Source organism: Onychomys torridus, chromosome 6 (assembly GCF_903995425.1).
Source record: "Onychomys torridus chromosome 6, mOncTor1.1, whole genome shotgun sequence".
Classification (NCBI taxonomy): domain Eukaryota; kingdom Metazoa; phylum Chordata; class Mammalia; order Rodentia; family Cricetidae; genus Onychomys; species Onychomys torridus.
In genome coordinates, this window is record NC_050448.1 from 133,816,827 (window position 1) to 133,837,006 (window position 20,180).

The window sequence follows — 20,180 nt, forward strand, 5'->3', positions numbered from 1 at the left end:
TGGCTGGACCCTACATAAATGGAAGAAGTTGGGCCAATCTGCCAGGAAATCAATCTCATTACCTGCATTCTACAATGCAGGAAGCCATCCTGTCAGTGGACATGTAGAAAGTCAGACTGCTTTCTCAGAAATCTTCCAGAAGGTGAAGAGCTTAGTTATCACCCAGCCACTAATGTTCAGGCCTTGGCCAAGCATGCTGGCTACCTACTCACAAAGAAAGCCTGCATCCAGGGAGAGCTGCCCACTGTGCTGCACACACCTGATCTACAGTAAGTTATAATATGCCTGATAAGACAAAAAGCTTTTGGCTAAAACAGTTTTACATTTCTAATTGTTGGACTCCCAGCTGTTCATGATCATTTGCTCATGATGTAATGTCCCTAACTATGAAAAATTGTGGTTTGGTTTGTTTTGTTTTGTTTTACAGAATGCATGTAGATTTACTAAGGAAAAATTAGAAATAAACTCTTGTTGAGGAAGAAAGACCCAAAATATTCTGGTTTTAAATACAACTTCCTTACCTCAATAGCTTTACTATTTAAGATAATAATATGAAAAGTATAAAAAGCACCAAGTTTATAATTTGTATCTAATCTGCAAATATTAAACTTTAAGGATAAAATTAGTCAATTACATTCATAAAAATCAATAAAGTTTGAGACCTCTAGAGCAGCCACTGGAAATTAAAAAGAACCCAAAAATAGCAAAGCAGTATCTAGAAGGGGAGCATTTGATAATTATATTTATTTAAGAAAAATAACAATTATCAAGTACAACCTTTAGTCACTAGAATTTCACAGTAGACATTTCAAATATTTGATTTTTGGCTTGTGGTAATTAAATAAAAAACATCACTTTCAATAATTTTCAACAGAATGGAAAAAAATCATGGTTGACTTAAGATCATTTAATAATTTAACTTAATAAAACATCAATGCTAAATTATGACATTGTAAACATGATTAAAATATATCTTAGGCTACAGAAAAAAGAAAAGCCCAACAACATAATCACCCAAAGAGTACAATTCATACTTCCTTGGATACAAATGTAGCAAAATTACCAAAATGATACTAACAGAACCAACCTGTCAGTTAGAAGACAAACAGAAGACAATCCTGAACAGGGAAGATCCCTGGAAGGTTATAGCTGTAAAAGTCATTAGGTGCCTTAAAATGTTCTCTGGGAAATTCTGCAAATGCTCCTTAATGGTCTGTCCAGTTATTTGGAAGATCTGACCCCGTGGATGCAGCTCCTGACGGCAGCACTGGAATGCCAGCTTCAACTCAAACTTCAAGGGTGCTGTATCAATAATTCACAGGAAAAGAATATCAGTGATCTCCACACTCCTACTCTGAGAGCTCTTTCTGAGGTTCCTGCTTATTCACCCATGTCAGCTGTGTGAAAGTGACACCTTTAGAGGTGACAATGAGGACACTTTTCTTTAATTTTGGTGAGTGCAAATTAATAATGGTCAGATTGCAACTGGGGTAGCTCTAGACTGGGTTTGTGGAGGATGGAGGAAGGAGTTGTGAGTCAGATGCCCAATACTGTGAGAACCCAAGATGCTGGAGATGATGCCAAAGGTGGCCCAGAAGTCTGAATCATCAGATGTTCTCAGCAAGGCTGATATTGTGCTAGGAGATGTTGGGTGGCTTGGGGGCTTTTCTTTCTTAGAGGGAGTAAAGACCAGCTGATAAGTCAACTCTATACTGAGGGGCCAATAGGTTGGTCACTTGTAACTCAAGGACTTGACAAGTTCACAGATGTTGACCAGGTAAGTATTAGGCACACTTGCCAGAGTAAGAATCTCTAGCGAGGCCACTCTTTATAAATATGATGACACCCACTCTCAAGATTAGACATATGCTAGCAGAGAAGCACTTAAAAGAAATGATCAGCCGGGTGGTGGTGGCACATGCTTTTAATCTCAGCACTCTGGAGGCAGAGGAGGGTGGCTCTCTGAATTCAAGGCCAACCTTATCTACAGAGCAAGTTCCAGGACAGCCAGAGTTACACAGAGAAACCCTGTCTTGAAAAACCAAAAGGAAAAAAAAGGAAAAGAAAAAGAAAGAAAGAAAAGGGAAAAAAAGAAATGTTCGGCATCCTTAATCATCAGGGAAATGGAAATCAAAACTACTTTGAGATTTCATCCTGTACCAGTCAGCATGGCAATGTCAGAGGAGCAGTAGGAGGCAATTGAAGTTCAAGATGTCAGCCCACCAGGAGGCATTCCCCTGACCAGTGATTCTCCTTTAGACAAGGTCCCCAAGATCACAGACCCTGGAATGTCTTTTGCTTCTGCTGCGTCTATACATGTTTGCTGCTGCTACCTTTCTCTGGTATCTGGTATGGTGTGAATGGGTGTGGGGAGATCCCCACTGCCTGTAATGTAGCATGTTTATCTCATGGAAACATCCATTTCTACTGAGCATTTTTACCTGTGGATTATTATGAAGATGACTTCCTCCCTAAGCTGTACTGTCTAATTGATTATAATAATGTTAGCTTATACAGTGTTTTGATGAAAATAACTACAAGGAAATGTTACACAGCTAGGGTCTGTGAATTTCATTTAGGAGTTGCATAGATTGTAGCTCAAGCTAATGATTAAGAGAAACAATTGAGTCTCAGTAGCCAGGCTGGCTCAAATTCAGTCTTTGTTGTTGTTGTTGTTGTTTGTTTTTTGTTTTGAAAGACACAGTCACAGGTTTTGGTGTGCATCATTGGCTGAAACAAAGCCTTACAATACTTCAGGTTAAATTAGATGTTCTCATAATAGCCTTAAGATGAAAAACCCCAGAAAACACTCTAAAGTTCACAAGGACACAAAGCTAGTGTGAAAAATACAAAGCAGACCAACTGTTACTGGCTGACATATTTTCTTGCTAGGGTTGGCTGATGATCAAAGGTGAGGATTAATTGCTTGTACCCATTCCTGCCCTCAATCTTCTGATATAAAGAACTATTGATGAATGGGTATGCATCCTAAGGATCTAGAATACAGCTGACTTATTGTTCTTTATGTATGGAAGTTAAGGTTTGTGATTCCTTTAAGATTCCTTATAAGATTAACTTTTGGGATAAACACTAAAATGATTGATTCTTTCTTTGTAACCACAACATGCAGCCTGCCAACAAAAGAGTTGGCTATGGAAAAAATACTTTGTTTGCTCATGTTTTGATAATTTGTAACCAGTTACTTAGATATAAGTGTATATGTGATATTGAGGAAAATTTGTTTTTAATCATGTAAGAGAGATAAAAAACAAACAAATGTGTTTTCATCTGTTCTCTGCAGGAATTTAGCAGAATTGCTGTATGGGGAAATATTAGAATTAACATTTTTTTTTTTTAGAAGTACCTTGAACTTGAAGAATCCTTATGGAAGACAGTGATTGTTTTGCTGAAGGGACTGTGCAGCCATCCCATGACTTTGCTCACAAGATACCTCAAGCAAACCTGAGGCTCTTGTATTATTGCGTACTGCACACAATACATAATAAAGGACTAGAGTCATGGAGGCATGTGATGCTCTCCTTCAGTAAGACATGTGAATTAAGGTTAGAGATCTTGGTATGAGGAAATACTTCATGTAACAATCATTAAATATGCCTCTGTATGGCTGTACAGGGTTCAGTCCATCAGAAGAGGGTAGACCTTCCTACTGACACATTGGCCTTACAATTTCACCTTGGAGTGCCTTCTTTCTTCAACCAATAATGAAAAGGACAAAGAAAGAACACAAAAGAATAGAGAACAAAAAGTAAGCCATCAAGAGACAGTGTGTTTTTTCCCTTCACCCTCCTCAGATGACTCTGTGGATTCCCCTTTGAGCTCTATGCTGCTGGAGGCTACCCCATAGGTAGTGATAGCCTATATCAATAAAAGGAATGGCAGCTCATGCTGGTGAGCATGTATAATGGGGGAACACTCATTCATTGCTAGTGGGAGTGCAAACTTGTACAGCCACTATAAAAAGCTGTGTAGTAGTAGTTCCTCAGGAAGATGAGAATCAAATGTCATCAATATCCAGTTATACCACTCTTGGGTATATACCTAAAAGACACTTGCTCAACCATGTTCATTGCTGCTCTATTCATAATAGCCAGAAATTGCAAACAACCCAGATATCCCTCAACAGAACAATGGGTATAAAGAAATGGTACATTTACACTATAGAGTATTACTCAGCCATTTAAAAAAAATGAAATCATGAAATTCACAGGTAAAGGTATGGAACTAGAAAAAAAAAATCATCCTAAGTAAGGTAACTTAGACCCAGATATGGTATGTATTCACTTATATGTGGATTTTTACTGTTAAGTCATTGACAAGCAAGCTATAAACTGTATAACCACAGAGTGTACGGGACTAGAGGAAGGGACAGATCTTCCTAGGATCTATCCTATAAAGGGGAAAGAGAATAGACAGCTTTGGATGGGTGGGTGGGGGCTACAATGGAAGGATCAAATAGGGAGAGGAAAGGGAGAGAGGGGCAAGGAAGGGACTATGGGGAGGGACAGCTAAAACTAAGGGCATTTGAGGGGTTGCCTAGAAATCTAACACAGTAGAAGCTTCCTATCACACATACATATATGAAGGTGATCTAAATAAATTGCCAAATAACAGAGAGACAGAGCCCTAACTGGACATGTCTCATCATCAAATGAAACTTCCAGTATCGGGAATGGGTTGCATCTAATTGAGTTGTTTAGGGCCAAAAGGATCCCACAGAACCCCCAAACAATGCAGGCTATCTCCACAAACTGACAATAAGGTCCTATTACTGAGGATAACGCTTAGACAACTTACTGAACATGGAGAAGTGGAGCTGGTGCTTACTTAGAGATTTCACCCCTACAGATTAGTGTTCATAGTCCTGGAAGTTTCTCTACATGCTACTAAAGGAGAAAGGTAAACACCAACCCAGCTACAAGCGCTTTGATCTATAAGAGTGACCTGCATACAAGATATGCTGGTGCAATAGCAGTACAAAGTTTGTCGGAATAACCAACCGATATATGATTTGAGTTAATCATCAGTTAATCTATCCACTCCATAAGACGGAACCCATGCCCAGAGTTGCTTGGGTGGCCAAGAACCTGAGATTAAATAGGGTAGAGACCTAGGGGGAACCAATTACTACTGTTCTGATAAACGAACATAGCAATAAAATGTTACTCTGCTATATTCATAGACCAATGTCTAGCTTAGCCATCAGAGAAGCTACCTCCTGCAGCAGATAGGAACAAATACAGAGATCTACAGGCAGACAATATGCAGAGTGAGAGACCTTGGAACACTCAGCCCTAAAATGGATGTCCTTCATCAACTCTCCCCTTAGAGCTCAGGGAGACTGTGGAAAAGCAGGCAGAGAGTGTAAGAGCTGGAGGGGATGGAGAACAGCAAGGAATCAAGGCCTTCAGACACAACAAGGCTGGCACACATATGAACTCATAGAGACTGTGGCAACATGTACATCACCTACCTGTGTGGGTCTGCACCAAATGAGATCCTAGAGCTAAGAAAAGTGGACACACGTCCCATCCCTAAACCTAGCTCCACTTGATAGTCATTTGCTAATAAAAAGTTAGTTTTCTCCAAGTGAGTCTCATTGGGGAAACCAACCATTCCTTTTTCTTTTTCTTTTTTGGACTTTACAGTTCCTTTGTGTATATATTATAGCTTCCAGTTTGATGGTCTTAGTCTATGTATGCAAACAAGTGTGTTTCTGTGTCTATATGCATTTCTTGTGCCTTTCCTTCGGCTCTTTATTTGTTTGGTCACATTCCGATTTGTTTCTTTTTATTTTATTATTATTATTATTATTCCTTAGATTTTTTTCCATTTGTTTTCTAACAAGAGATGGAAAGGGTAAGGCTCTGGATAGGAGGGGGGTGGGGAGAAACTGGAAGGTGCAGAGGGAGGGGAAACTAACTAGAGTATATTATAAAAAATCTATTTTCAATCAAAGAAAAAAGAGGACATATGCATACATGCATGCACACACATGCATGCACATACACAAAACTCACCGCTGCCTTCAAGGCTTGATCCAGGTCTTCTAGAAGGTCCTTTTCATCCTCTAGGCCCACGGAGAGTCGGATCAGTGTGTCACTGATCCCAAGGGTGGCTCTGTCCTTCTCAGGCACAGATGCATGGGTCATGATTGCTCTGGAAGTAAATGTGAAGACATGTTATCATTGGATTGTGCCATGTATATTTCTAGCTAAAATGTTGGCAGTTATCTTCAAGTCTCTTTCTGCTCCTATTTTTAAACTTTTATAATTTTTCAATGGCAAACAGAAAATAAGCAATTATCAAACTTAACTCTTTTTGTCATGATTTTATTATTCACATGCCATAAAAGTGGGAAGGGCAGCAGTTTGGTACCCAGGTAGGGGAGAAACTAGCCACCCATGGACTGGACCACCTGTCCGAGTGAGACTTTAGCTGAGATCAAATTTCTCCTATACTGCCCTTTAAAAGAAACATCCTACTGAGGCAGATCCACGAAAGGCCTCTACCAGCAAGCAGGAGGCAACAGAAATTCTAGTGCAGATCACATGGAAGAAAGGACTGAAAAATTTTCCAAACTAGAAGCTGATCAGTCTCAAAGTCAGGCTTCCACCACATCATGCACTACAGGAAGAAACGAGGTGCTCTCCTTACATTAGAGGATGAGGAGGCACTGGAGAAAAGCAGACAAACCCACCCAAGAAGTCCTGGCAAGATGGTTATGGAAGCTTAAGGGAGGGTCTGACTAGACCGAGAACCACACAGGGGAGGCTGTGACACCTAGATCCAATGTGTGTTCTGCCAATGTGCTTATTTCCCTGTGCTGTGCAATTAAACCAACAACCCTCAGACCCACAGGGGGGAAAAAAAGCACTTGAGTTGTACAGTACACAAACAGTATCTTTTGTTGCTCAAAGGAAGGTTTTTTTTTTGTTTTTTTTTTTGTTTTTGTTTTTTTAATATATGTGTACATGATTGTGGGAGGAGCATAGGATGTGTGTAGAGGTCAGAGGAAAATTTGTGCAGACCGTTTTGTCCTTCAACCTTTACGTGGGTTCTGGGATTTGTGGTGATATATTATGTACCCTAATAAATCTGCCTGAAGATCAGAGAACAGAACAAGCCACTAGATTAAACATAGAAGCCAGGCAGTAGTGGCACATACCTTTAATCCTAGCACTCAGAAGGCAGAGATCTGTGTGGATCTCTGTGAGTTCAAAGCTACCCTGGACTACATGAGATTAACTCAGTCTAGGAGAGAAAGAAACAGAGCCAGGCAATGGTGGCACACACCTTTAATCCCAGCACTAGGAAAGTTGAGACAGGAAATGATATGGGTTGGCAGAGAAAGGTATATAAGGCATGAGGAGACAGAAACTAAAATCTTTTGGCTGAGAAAAGCTTTTCAGGGTGAGGAGTCCTAGAGGTAACAGGTGACTTGTTCCTTTGTCTCTCTGATCGTTTAGCATTCACCCCAATATCAGGCTCCGAGTTTTGTTGTTGTTGTTGTTGTTGTTGTTGTTGTTGTTGTTGTTTTTATAAAAAAGACCATTTAGCAATTTGTGTTATGGGGATTGAACTCAGGTTGCCAGGCTTATGCAGCAAGTGCCTTTATCTTGCTGGCCCTCTAAGGAAGTGTCCAGGTGGTTTTTGTTAACTTGAACACAAGCTAGAGTTATCTGAGAAGAGGAAACCATAGATGAGAAAATGCCTCCATGAGAATGGCCTGGATGCAAGCTTGTGGGGAATTTTTTAAATTAATGAGTGGGCTGTGTCCACCCCATCAATCATTAATTACTGGGCAAATAGTCATGAGACATAAGAAAAAAAGGCACAAGAAACAGAGACCCACTCATTTGCACACTCAGGAGCCCCATAAAAACACTAAACTGGAAGCTATAATATAGACACAAAGAATCTGTAGCATAAAAAGAGAGAAAAATAAGTAAATAAAATAAATGTAAGCAAAAAAGATTTTTTTTTTAACAAAAGTGAAAGGAAAAGCCTTCACATAATGGTATGAAACAAGAAACCTCCTAAGATGCAACTGAGTTCATTCTTTGTTGGTCACCTACTGCTGGGCATGCAGCCATTCATTTTTTTTTTCAATATTTGAAAGATTTATGTTGTCTGAAGAGAAACCAGATATATAATATGAAAATTTTTTTTCATACAGTTTACTTTGTAAAGATAGTGGCAAGGAAGGGGAAGGGAGAGAGAGAGAGAGATCAGGAGAGAAAAGAGTTAAAAGTAATCATTTGCTTATCCTAAAATTAATAATTTTATCAACGTCTAAGGGGGGAAATGATTAAAATCTGAAGCCTTAAGACACTGAGCATTCATGAGCTATTGGGCAGCCTTTTCTAGAACATTGGCTGCCCATCCTGGAGTGGGTTATAGGGGTCCTAAAATAAAGACACTGAAAAATGTTCTCCAGCAGCAGGAACACTCCAGAATTTCACATGTTTTAGAAAGGTGGTAAAAACACCAGTAATTAGCACAGTATTTTTGTTTCAAATAAAATACCATGAGAAAGAATGGTGGACACACACACCTTCTTTTCTAAATATGAAAGACTCCACTAATCATATTGCTAAACTCATGATTTTAAACCCATTTTTAGAAAAGTAAATAATTTTACTATTAGAAGAAATATTAGTAGTTATTTGGAAATGAGGTGTGCTAGGGATTAGCAGTGCTATATTACTTTTTAATGAGTAGAAATTTCATGTAACTTCTATCTTAAATGTATTTCATAAGTATCAGTTAAAGTACATAAAGTTATTTTAACTAGGGAATACTAGAAAAGTATGGATTGTGAAAGTTCAGAAAGGTAAGTCTTCATAGACTGAGTTCCAATACATGAGACAAAAACAGAAAATCAAAATAAAAGAGGAGGGAGGAAGGAGGGAGATAAGAAGGAAATAAGGGAAAAGCAAGTATTTAAAAATATAACACACGCATAAAGTAGTCCATAGCAGTAGACATTTTTTAATATTGTAATATGAGCCAGGACATTAACTCAGGCATTTCCCCCACACTCTCTAAATTGACATTTTAAAAAAGGGTAGTATCCTGGCTAGTTTTGTGCCAACTTGACACAGGCTAGAGTCATCTGAAAAGAGGGAATCTCAATTGAAAAAAATGCCTCTATAAGATTCAGCTGTAAGGCATTTTCTTAATTAGTGTTTGATGAGGGAGAGTCCAGCCCATTGTGGGTGGTACCATCCCTGATCTGGTGGTCCTGGGTTCTATAAGAAAGCAGGCTGAGCAAGCCATGATGAGAAAGCCAGTAAGCAGCACCCCTCCATGGCCTCTGCATCAGCTCCTGCCTCCAGGTTCCTGCCCTGCTTGAGTTCTTGTCCTGACTTCCTTCAGTGATGGGTAATGATGTGGAAGTGAAAGCCAAATAAACCCTTTCCTTCCCAACTTGCTTTTGGTCATGGTGTTCCATCATAGGAATAGAAACCCTGACTGAGACAGATACAAAGTGTTTTCTGAGGATAAAGAGTTAACATACAGTATCTGGGTGGGAGGCTAACCCAGTATGCAGACTCTACTTCCTCTCCTCTATATTGCTCCAATCACAAGAGTGTTGGGAGGCCCAGAATGAAGGTTGACCAGACAAGTCCTGACCTAAATATACTTATCTAGTCTGAGAGCTAAGCAACATTAAACCCTACCCCTAATAAATCAGGAAACATCTATTTTTAAGGAGAAAGCCTTAAAGCAATAAACATTTCCTCCTTTGAGAAGCAAATTGATTGCACATGAGTGTGCTCTCTTGTGCTCACAGATCCTCTCTCAGGCATCTTCCTGAATAACTGGGAAGAAACATGCCATCTGACATGCTTCAAAGCCTAACTTAGATATATTTCTTTAGACTTCGTAAGTCAAACTCTCCCCACAACTGTAAATGGAAAGTATGCCTACACACAGGACTCTGAATCTTTAATATAGTGCTTCCAAGACACATCATTTCTGAATGTGTACAAAATACCACAAAAATATCTCTTGAGAACTGAGTGTGGTGGTGTGCACCTGCAAGCCAAGCATTTGGAGCTAGATATAAAATAGTTGGTAATATAATGTCATCCCAGGCTGCAGAACAAGTTTTAGAAAAAATTGAGCTGTTTGTCCTGCCTCAAAAAAGTAAAAACAAACCAAAAAAACCCCAAAATCATGTTCATTGATAACAGGTGAACAAAAAGAAGTAGTGATGCCATATTCCTTTAGTAACAGCTATAATAAATGGTCACATAGCTCCAGACTGTGGAATATTCCTTTACACTGTGTGAATATATGTTGCTGTGATTGGTTTAATAGAGGAGCTGACTGGCCAATAGCTGGACAGGATAAGGTTACATTGGAGAACCGGACTAAGGAAAATGGGAAGAAGGGCAGAGTCTGAGGAGTTTCAGTGAGAAGGAGAGGAAACATGAAATAAACATGCCGTGCTGAAAAAAGGTACCAAACCACATGGCAATGCATAGATAAAAATATGGGCTAATTGAAAATGTAAGTTAGCTAATAGCTGGGTGGGGATGGTGCACGCCTTTAATCCTAGCACACACTCCGTGAGTTCAAGGCCAGCCTGGTCTACAGAGCGAGATCCAGGACAGGTACCAAAACTACACAGAAAACTAAAAAAACAAGAATTAGCTAATAACAAGCCTGAGCTATTGGCCGAGGATTTATAATTAATATTAAGCCTCTGTGTGGTTACTTGGGAGCAGCTTATAGGACAGAAACTTCTGCCTACAAATACCACCCAAACATCTGGCACCTACATCCACATAAGACCTAAGAAAGCTTAAAAAAGGTTCTAAACACACAAAAATGGAGCCAAATGAGGCTTCCTAGTCTCATGTCTCTCATGCCAGCCGTGGTACAGAGACACGGCTCCCAGCCACTGCCTGTGGACTTCACACCATGAACTAAGCTGCATGGTAGGTTTAATTTTTGTTCATTCAGACAGAAAAGATTACAGATATGCAGTAAAGGCAGATCCAGACCAAAAAGCCTCTAGACGGCTTACTGTGTGTTTAAAAATATACATAGGCTTGGGAGAGAAAGAAAAAGGTTATATACAGTCACAGTTTAAAAAAATAGTTTAAAAATAGTAGTCCCTTAAAAGGGAATAAATTAATAAAAAATATAATAAGCCTCATAAAGATGGGAAATACACAGAGAGTCCAGATTCTGTATGTTATTATGTTGTTTTCAGATTTTCTGATTACTGAGGGAACAATGGCCTTAAGATACACTTGATTATGAAAATTGCTAGATTAAACCAATCTATATATTTTTTTAAATGTCTTGACTTCAAAATGGAAGTCAAAGATATCTTACTTTGGGGAAGAGGTTATGCTTTTATTTTCACAGGAGATTAGAGGCTGTAGATTTGTTCTAGGTTGGTATGGATCAGGTTTGACTGGGGAAGACCCCCTGAAAATCCTGACTACAGACATAAAGAAATAAAGCTAAAAAAAAAAAATACAAAACACAAAACGCATATTTTACCTGCTCAAATATAAAATAAAAAAATCATCTTTAACTGACTTGTGCACACCATATATTCAATACTTGTAATGTATGTTACCTTTAAAAGTAAGTATTTTAAGAACAAGGGGACCCAACACCAATGAAAATGGATGACTCAGGTCCAGCATCTCAGAATGCCTCTGTTACAGTCTCCTCAGAGTTCAGCATCCAAAACAGCTTCAAGGCTGCTGGAGGAGATGGTTCAAGCCCAGAAACTACTCCAGCCAGGACCTAACAATTATCCTGATTTTCTCAAGGTTCCCCCAAAGATATCAGCACACACAAACAACAGGAAGTAGTCTAGAGAATGACATCCATATTCCAAAAGATGGGTTAGGATGTTTATTATCATTTAAGGGGGGGGTGGTTATAAGTTGTTATTGATAATGGTCAGGAGAAAACTGAACAAAGGAGATTAGATTCAGGGATCTTATTCTAAAAAGAAAAAGGGGGATATAGAAATGACAGGATAAAAGGGGGGATTATTGAATCTACTTTTAAACTAAAAAAAGCTAGTCTTAAATATTTTACATTGGTGTGGATTTTGGTTTATTAATACAAATTTAAAGTTACTTTTGTTATACTCTATGTATGTTTCTACTCTTGTTTAGGGTATTGTACTTATGCAATTCATTTAAAAATGTAATGTGCAATTAAGAAATACAGATTAATAGTAGTTACCTATAATAGTCAAACTTATAATCATGTTAGGTATGTTTTCAAGGTCATACACAGATATTTTTAGATAGACAGATAGACAGATAGTCTTGAACACATCAAAGAACTACAGCATATGGCATTTACTATGTTTAATAATGTAGGGCTTTTCATGACAGTGAGACAAGTCTGCTCCTGACAGCATCAATTTATTTCAAAAGAAGATGATGGGCACTGAAGAACCTTCATGTGGAGTTTGCTTTCTTTATGGCAAAAGTGATCCATTTGGGCAAAGAAACTGCCCTTGCCTTGACTGCTTGACAGTATATTGTCCAAACTGGACCAGCAGAAGACAAAAAAAAAAAAAAAAAAAAAGTGACGGCCAAACTTTGCCAAGACAAAATTCCTTGCTTCTCCAAGACCATACAATGCAAAAAAGAAAGAATCTCCAACAAGTGGTGCTGGCATAACTGAATGTCAACATGCAGAAGATTACAAATAGATCCATATCTATTGGCATGCACAAAACTCAAGCCCAAGTGCATCAAAGACATCAACATAAATCCAGTTACACTGAACCAAACAGGAAGTAGCCTTGAGTGCATTAGCACAGGGTACCTTTCTTAAATATAACACCAGTAGCACAGACACTGAGAACAACAATTAATAAATGGGACCTCCTGAAACTAAGGAGCTTCTGTAAGGCAAATGACAGAGTAAATAAGACAAAATGATAGCCTAAAGAATGAGAAAAGAGCTTCACTAACCCCACATATGACAGAGGGCTGAACTCCAAAATACATAAAGAACTCAAGAAACTAGACATCAAAAAAACCAAACAATTCAATTTAAAAATGTGCCACAAAGCTAAACAGAGAATTATCAACAGAAGACTCTCAAATGGTCAAAAGACATTTAAAGAATTGCTCAACATCCTTAGTCATTAGGAAAATGCAAATCAAAATGACTCTGAGATGCCATTTTGTACCTGTCAGAATGGCTAAGATCAAAAAACACTGATGGCAGCTTATGTTGGAGAGGATGTGGATCAAGGGAAGCACTCCTCACTGTTGCTGGGAATGCAAACTTGTACAGCCACTTTGGAAATCAGTATGGCAGTATCTCAGAAAACTGGGAATCAGTCTACCTCAAGACCCAATGATACTACTCTTGGGCATATACCCAAGGAATGCTCAATCATACCACAAGGACACTTGTTTAACTATGTTCATAGCAGCATTATTCAAATTATCCAGAACCTGGAAACAACCTAGATGCCCCTTAACTGAAGAATGCATAAGTGGATAAAGAAAATGTGGTACACAATGGAGTACTACTCAGCAATAAAAAAACAATGACATCATGAAATTGTAGGCAAATGGATGGAACTAGAAAATACCATCCTGAGTGAGGTAACACAGACTCAAATGGACAAACATGGTATGTACTCACTCATAAGTGGATACTAGATGTAAAGCTAAGGATAACCAGACTACAATCCACAGCTCCAGAGAAGCAAGGTAACAAGAAGGACCTTAAGAGGGACACATGGATCACCTTGGGAAAGGGAAATAGATGAATCTTCTGAGTAAACTGAAGGTGAGGGAGGCAAAAGAGGGGAGGGGATGGGGAATGAGAACATAAGGGAACGGGATGGTCAAGCCGGAAAATGGATAGAGTGGAAGAGTAATGAGAGCGATACCTTGATGAAGGGAGACATCATGGGGACAGGGAGAAACCTGGTGGTAGGGAGATTCCCAGGAATCACAAGGATGACCTCATCTTAGACTACTAGCATTCGTGGAGAGGGTACCTGAGCTGGCCTACCCAGGTAATCAGATTGGTGAACACCCTAACTGTCATCATAGAGCCTTCATCTAGTAACTGATGGAAACAGATGCAGAGAGCCATAGCTAAGCACCAGGCCTAGCTCCAGAAGTCCAGTTGAAGAGAAGGAAGAGGGGGTCTATGAGCAAGGGGCATCAAGATCATGATGAGGAAATACAGATACAATAGAACCAAGCTAGTGGGAACTCATGAACCTTAGACTAACAGCTGTGGAGCCTCAAGGGACTGGATTAGGTCCTCTGCACAAGTGAGACAGTTGTATAGCTCTATTTAAGGGGCCCCTGGAAGTGGGAATAGGATCTATCCCTGGTGCAGAAACTGGCTTTTTGGAGCCCATTACCTATAATAGGACACCTTGCACAGTCTTGATGCAGGGGGAGGGACTTGGACTTGCCTCAACTGAATGTACCAGGCTTTGCTGACTCCCCATTAGAGGCCTTACCTTTTCAGAGGCAGGGATGGAGGGGAAGGCTGGGGGGAAGCAGGAGGAGGGATGAGAGGGGGATCTGTGGTTGGTATGTAAAATGAATAAAAAAATGTCTTAATAAAAAAAAGAAAAAGAAAACAAAAAATTCCCTGCTACTCAGAAATGTCTGTCAAATAGGCCTGTAGGCCAAAGTTGGATGCACTAACTTTAACCAAAGAACCTAGGGCTACTATCCAGGCAACCAGATGTCCTTGTCATTAGGTAATATTTTACCCTTCTGGGGTCTTTGATAGAGTTGAAGGCTAGATTGAACAATAGATTGATCTCCTCTCCTCCCAAGAACACTTTGACAGGTCAGAGCTGGACTCCAACAGGCTCCCACAGGTTATGAAGAGTGTGGAATGCCAGGCAGAGTTTGGATATCTTATTCAGATAGCAAACCATCAGAGACTCAACACACTAAGAGAATAAGCAGGTTTACCAGTATAGTCAGGCTCTCCTCTGGAAAGCAAGGGCATAGGACATATTTTCTATCGTCCAGGGGATCTTGACAGCTTTTCTGGGATAAAGTCTCCCAGCACAGCACATTGTTACTACTGTGGAGACAACATATAAAAAAGGCACAGCTCATTCCTTTACCTCGTCCCCACAGGTTTAGGACCTGAAAGGTAGACGATGGTATATGCCTGTGATCCACACCCTCAGGAAGCTGAGGTGTGTGAATGAAAACCATAAAATGAAGTTGTGTCTACCTGTAAACAAAAAACTGGAAGGAGTGTTGTAGAATATTAATTTAAGATATGCTACATTCCTTTATGCTGTGGAATATTTGTTTAATGATGCAAAGATGTGTTGTATTTTTTTGTTATTTGTTTTTTTGTTTTTTGAGACAGGGTTTCTCTGTGTAGCTTTGTGCCTTTCCTGGAACTCACTTGGTAACCCAGGCTGGTCTCGAACTCACAGAGATCCGCCTGCCTCTGCCTCCTGAGTGCTGGGATTAAAGCCGTGCGCCACCACTGCCTGGCGTGTTGTATTCTTTTATGTTGCATTTGTTTAACTCTGAAGCTGTGTTACTTTGCCTGCCTAAAACATCTGATTCATCTAATAAAGAGCTGAATGGCCAATAGCAAGGCTGGAGGGAGGATAGGCGGGGCTGGCAGGCAGAGAGAATAAATAGAAGGAGAAAGAAAGAAGAGAGGAGTGAGGAAAGGAGGAGAGGACATCAGGGACCAGCTACCCAGCTACACAACCAGCAATGGAGGAAGAAGGAAAGAAAGAAATAGAGAATAGAAAAAGGTAAAAGCCCAGAAGCAAAAGGTAGATGGGATAATTTAACTTAAGAAAAGCTGGCTAGAAACAAGCTAAGCTAAGGCCAGGCATTCATAAGTAAGAATAAGTCTGCATGTATTTATTTGGGAACTGGGTGGTGGACCGCTTAAGATTTAAAAACAAACAAACAAAAAAAAAAAAAACAAAAAATGAAAACAACTACAAAGGAGTCTATGTCTGCAGAGACTGGTGGACTGGAATTTCAGTACTGTGGAGAGAGTGGGACTTTTTTAGGTTCAGAGGCTAATTACTTTATTTTGGGCTAGTGTTAGCCTTTTGGAACAGCCATTCCTTGTCCTACTCTGTATCTGAACTAACATCATATGATAATAAAAACCTCTTAGAAGCTATTAGCAAAACACTAGCTTCCACCAATCCAAGAACTGCGAATGTTATCAACAGCATCTTTGGACTATAACATAGCTCTCACTGTCTTTTTGTGCCTGACTCTGATGCTCTCACCATCCTATTGCACCCCGATTCTCTGCTGTACCCACCAATGTATTTTAAACATGCCTTGACTTATGACTTTCTTTGTTCTGTAAAACTATAAAAACCTTGTGAAACTGCTTCTACATTGGAACATGGAATTTTGGTTAACTCAGTCTGTGTTCCTGGGTCCAGGTTCTTAATCCTTTTAAGATGAGAGCTAAAGTTTTTATGTTAATAGATGAGAGAGGTACTTGAGACAGATGCAGCAGCTCAACATGAGACACAATGCAAAGAAATCAAGATAACCAACTATTAAAAATAAAGACGGGGTTGGGGATTTCGCTCAGTGGTAGAGCGCATGCCTAGCAAGCGCAAGACTCGGGGTTCGATCCTCAGCTCAAAAATAACAAACAAACAAACAAATAAATAGATAAAGACTATAAATGAGATATAGTAATAACCAAGAGAAACAAGATCACACTTACGGGAGCTCGGCCAGACTCTCATATCCTCCCAGGCTCTCAGCCAGAGTAAACACCTACCAAAGAAAACTGAAATTTAGATTGCCTGATAACATAGTGCTAAATTCTGAAAATAAATGTTTTTTGATGAAATTTCTCTGGCTCAGGAGGGATGAAGAGTGATAGTAACTATGAATAAACCAAGAATCAGGCAAGATACTAAGAAAACGTCAAAATAATGTAAGACAAATAGATGTACTGCCTTCAGACCTTTAAAACATGAAAAGTTGCTGGGATCAGTAGCTCAGGACTGTCATCCTAGCACTCAGAACACAGAGGCAGGAAGATTTCTGTGAGTCCAAGGCCAGCCTGAGCAATATCGTGAGACCTTACCTCAGTGAACTATACAAAGGTCTGATGGTTGCAGCTCAGTGGTAGAGAGCTTGTCTGGCATGTACAAGACCCTGAGTCTCATCCCCAGAACTGCAAAATCAGTCATCAGTCAATTAATCAGTCAATCAATCAATCAACAATAAACTGAACAAAGTCAGTTTTCTACATCACCATGGTTTGGATAATGACTAAACAGCCTGCAAGTATTAAATAGTAATTAAGACAGATGGTATCACCTTATGGTACCACCCAGAGGCAGAGACAGAAGGGTCACTGCAAGTTCAAGGCCACCCTGGTCTATATAGCAAGGGCTAGGGTTCTAGACTATAGAATGAGTAAAGCCCTGTCTTAAAAGCAAAGCAACAGTAACAATAAATATATACACATCATACTTAAATACTATTTACATGAGCTCTAAAACCAAACAGTTTACTTTTAGACCTGCCTCTGCTGTTTCTCTTTAAATAAATACCCATGAATGTCTACCATTATCTACATTAGTCAATATGTAGCACTTTTTTTTTCAAGACTGGGTTTCTCTGTTTGCCAGTACTGGTTGTCCTGGAACTCCCTTTGTAGACCAGGCTGGCCTTGAACTCACAGAGATTCGCCTGCCTCTGCCTCCTGAATGCTGGGATTAAAGGCATGTGCCACCACATCCAGCTATGCAGCACCTCTTAAATTAACACCTCCTTTCATTGACTATGGAGAAGGGGAACTTGTTAATCCAGCAGCTGCTTTGGTTTGCACATGGTCTGTCCCAAGGTTCCTTGTGTGATGTGAACAAGGGGCATGTCCTACAGAGTATAGTCTCTCAGAGGATAACTATCAGGGGTGTCATGCTGATTCATGTTCATTGGATGGGTAGTGCCTAAAAATCCTGTACACTCTTGCTCCTGTCTTCTTGCTCCCACATGCCCTTTCTACCTCTGCCACATGGATGCTGGCAGGCAGCTTGATCTCTTTAGCCACCAGAACTACACACTGAGTGACCTGCCTGGTTTGGGGGAGATGGGTCCCACCGAAGTTCATGGGCTGGAGTCAAGGTTCTTAGTGTGATATGTTTTTAAGAAATGGGGCTTGATGGGAAGCTTTGAGGCCATTGAGGAGAGAACCCACCAAGATACTGCCGACTGCCATCAGAACAAGCCTGCTCCCAACTGCCATTGGCCTTCCTGACTGGTGACTGCTCTTACTCCTACACATGATACCATCTGACACTAGGCCCTCAGTACAAGGAAGGGGCCACTTGACTATGACCTTATGCTTTTGGTCTTGAACAGCCAGTGAAGTAAACCTTTATTTATAAAGTAACCTGTCTCTGGAATTTTGTGATGGTAATGAAAAACAGGCTAGTGTATCTAGTCTTGGGTATTATAGCAGCAGTAAGGACTAAGATAATAATACAATGACACAAAATTTACTCCTTTTTTTGAAGCAGATTCTCACTGTGTTGTCTAGCCTCATCTCAGATTTATAGGATCATGTGATCCTCCTGCTTCGGTGTCCCAGATAGCTAGAACTGCCTAACTTGATTTTACTAAATGTCTGAAGTTAATACTATCCTTCTGATCTCATTAGATTTAAGCCAGGAGAACTTTGCTCTGTCTTAGGGGAGTGGCCTGAAAGCACAAAGCTTGGAAGTGAGTATGAGCCACTGTAAGAAAGTCTCAGAAGACTTTTGAGCTCACCTTTAGATTCTTGAGGAAAGCCTCGGCATGCCGCAGAGCACCCTTGATGTAGAAACTGACCATTCCCGGGCAGCCTGTGCACTGGCGCTTGGCCAGCTCATGCTGAGGGTGAGAGGGTAGCCCTGCAAACATAAAGCACAAAAGAAGTCTCTTTCTAAAGCCATACATACAACTTCAAGGGAACAAGTCCACTTTCCCCTAAGTCAGCTTCAAGTAAGCCTGACAACAGGGTTACAGACATCTCTTCTGTATCTTCCCGTGCCCTGGCCACATCTCTTTTCTTGACTCCATCAGCAAGTGCTCTTTCATTCAGGACCTTTGCATATCTGGATTCCCTTGTTAATTTCATCCTTCTGGAATTCCTTAATTAATATATTTTAGGAACAGGACTGTCTCCATGAGGGCAAATCCACTTATTTTATTAATATTGGATTCATATTCCCAGAGAAAATCCAGGCCCAACAGTTATTGAATGCCTCTGGAAATACTCAACCACAAGCATTTAACAAGTGCTACTCACTTCTTGGGGCATAAATCAGAGCCCCTCTTTCTCCCTGTATCCAAAATGTACCCCAGCAAGCAGTGTTTCCCAAATGACAGATAGAGATCTGAGCTCATAATTTTCTACTCTGGTTTATCCAATTTCCTTGAAGACAAATCTTAACTACCCCACACTCATGATTCCATAGCCACAGGATCTAAGAACAAGGTTGCACAAGCTCACGGACAGTTTAACTGGTAACTGGTAGCATAAACTCAAGAGGTAACAATGTGTCTGCTAATCCACCTAAAAAGGGCAGTGAACTGAAAAGAACCTGAGGGGGATTCTGGGACATTAAGGCTCCATGGGACAAGCTTATGTCATATTATAGTGTTGAACCAGTGACTGGCAGGGTCACCAGCCAGTCAACCAAGAATTATCCTGTGATTGGAGTATACACAAGCCTCAGAGTTAAAAATGACAGAAGCATCTAGCATGTGAGGCTGTTCTTAGCACCTGACATCCACTGCCTTCAGGCCAACATCTTGTCTATCCACTCTCCACCATGTCATTCCAGAGCCTGATACAAAGTGGCAATAGCCAATAAACAATGTAAAATTATATGAAAACAGAAACTCACAAAGAATGACCCATATAAAGTCTTAATCTAGACAGAGCTGCTTATAAATCAGGTTGACATACCAGGATAAATAACTTTTTCTACCCGGGGATTCGATTCCAGGAAACGGGCCACTGCCATCCCACTCTTGAAGTGTTTCTCCATCCGGACTTGTAGAGTTTTCAGGCCTCGGCAGCAGAGGTAGCAATCAAAAGGGGAAGGAACTGCCCCAATTGCTGGAAAGAGAACAAATATTGGGTTAGCTTGAAGACACCTC

General features: G+C 40.1%; 1 protein-coding gene across 2 annotated transcripts in view; it reads right to left on the bottom strand.

The window, feature by feature from the left end:
- Positions 1-724: 724 nt before the first annotated feature.
- The window catches only part of Cth (cystathionine gamma-lyase), a 36,463-nt gene continuing 17,007 nt past the window's right edge, over positions 725-20,180 (bottom strand). For both annotated transcript variants that reach the window (XM_036189688.1, XM_036189689.1), the window contains exons 8-12: positions 19,987-20,139; positions 18,804-18,925; positions 16,744-16,796; positions 6,039-6,177; positions 725-1,302 (exon numbers count right to left, since the gene is read on the bottom strand). In XM_036189688.1, coding sequence (XP_036045581.1) covers positions 1,294-1,302; positions 6,039-6,177; positions 16,744-16,796; positions 18,804-18,925; positions 19,987-20,139 — 476 coding nt within the window. In that variant the 3' untranslated portion in view covers positions 725-1,293. The remainder of the gene's footprint in view (positions 1,303-6,038; positions 6,178-16,743; positions 16,797-18,803; positions 18,926-19,986; positions 20,140-20,180) is intronic.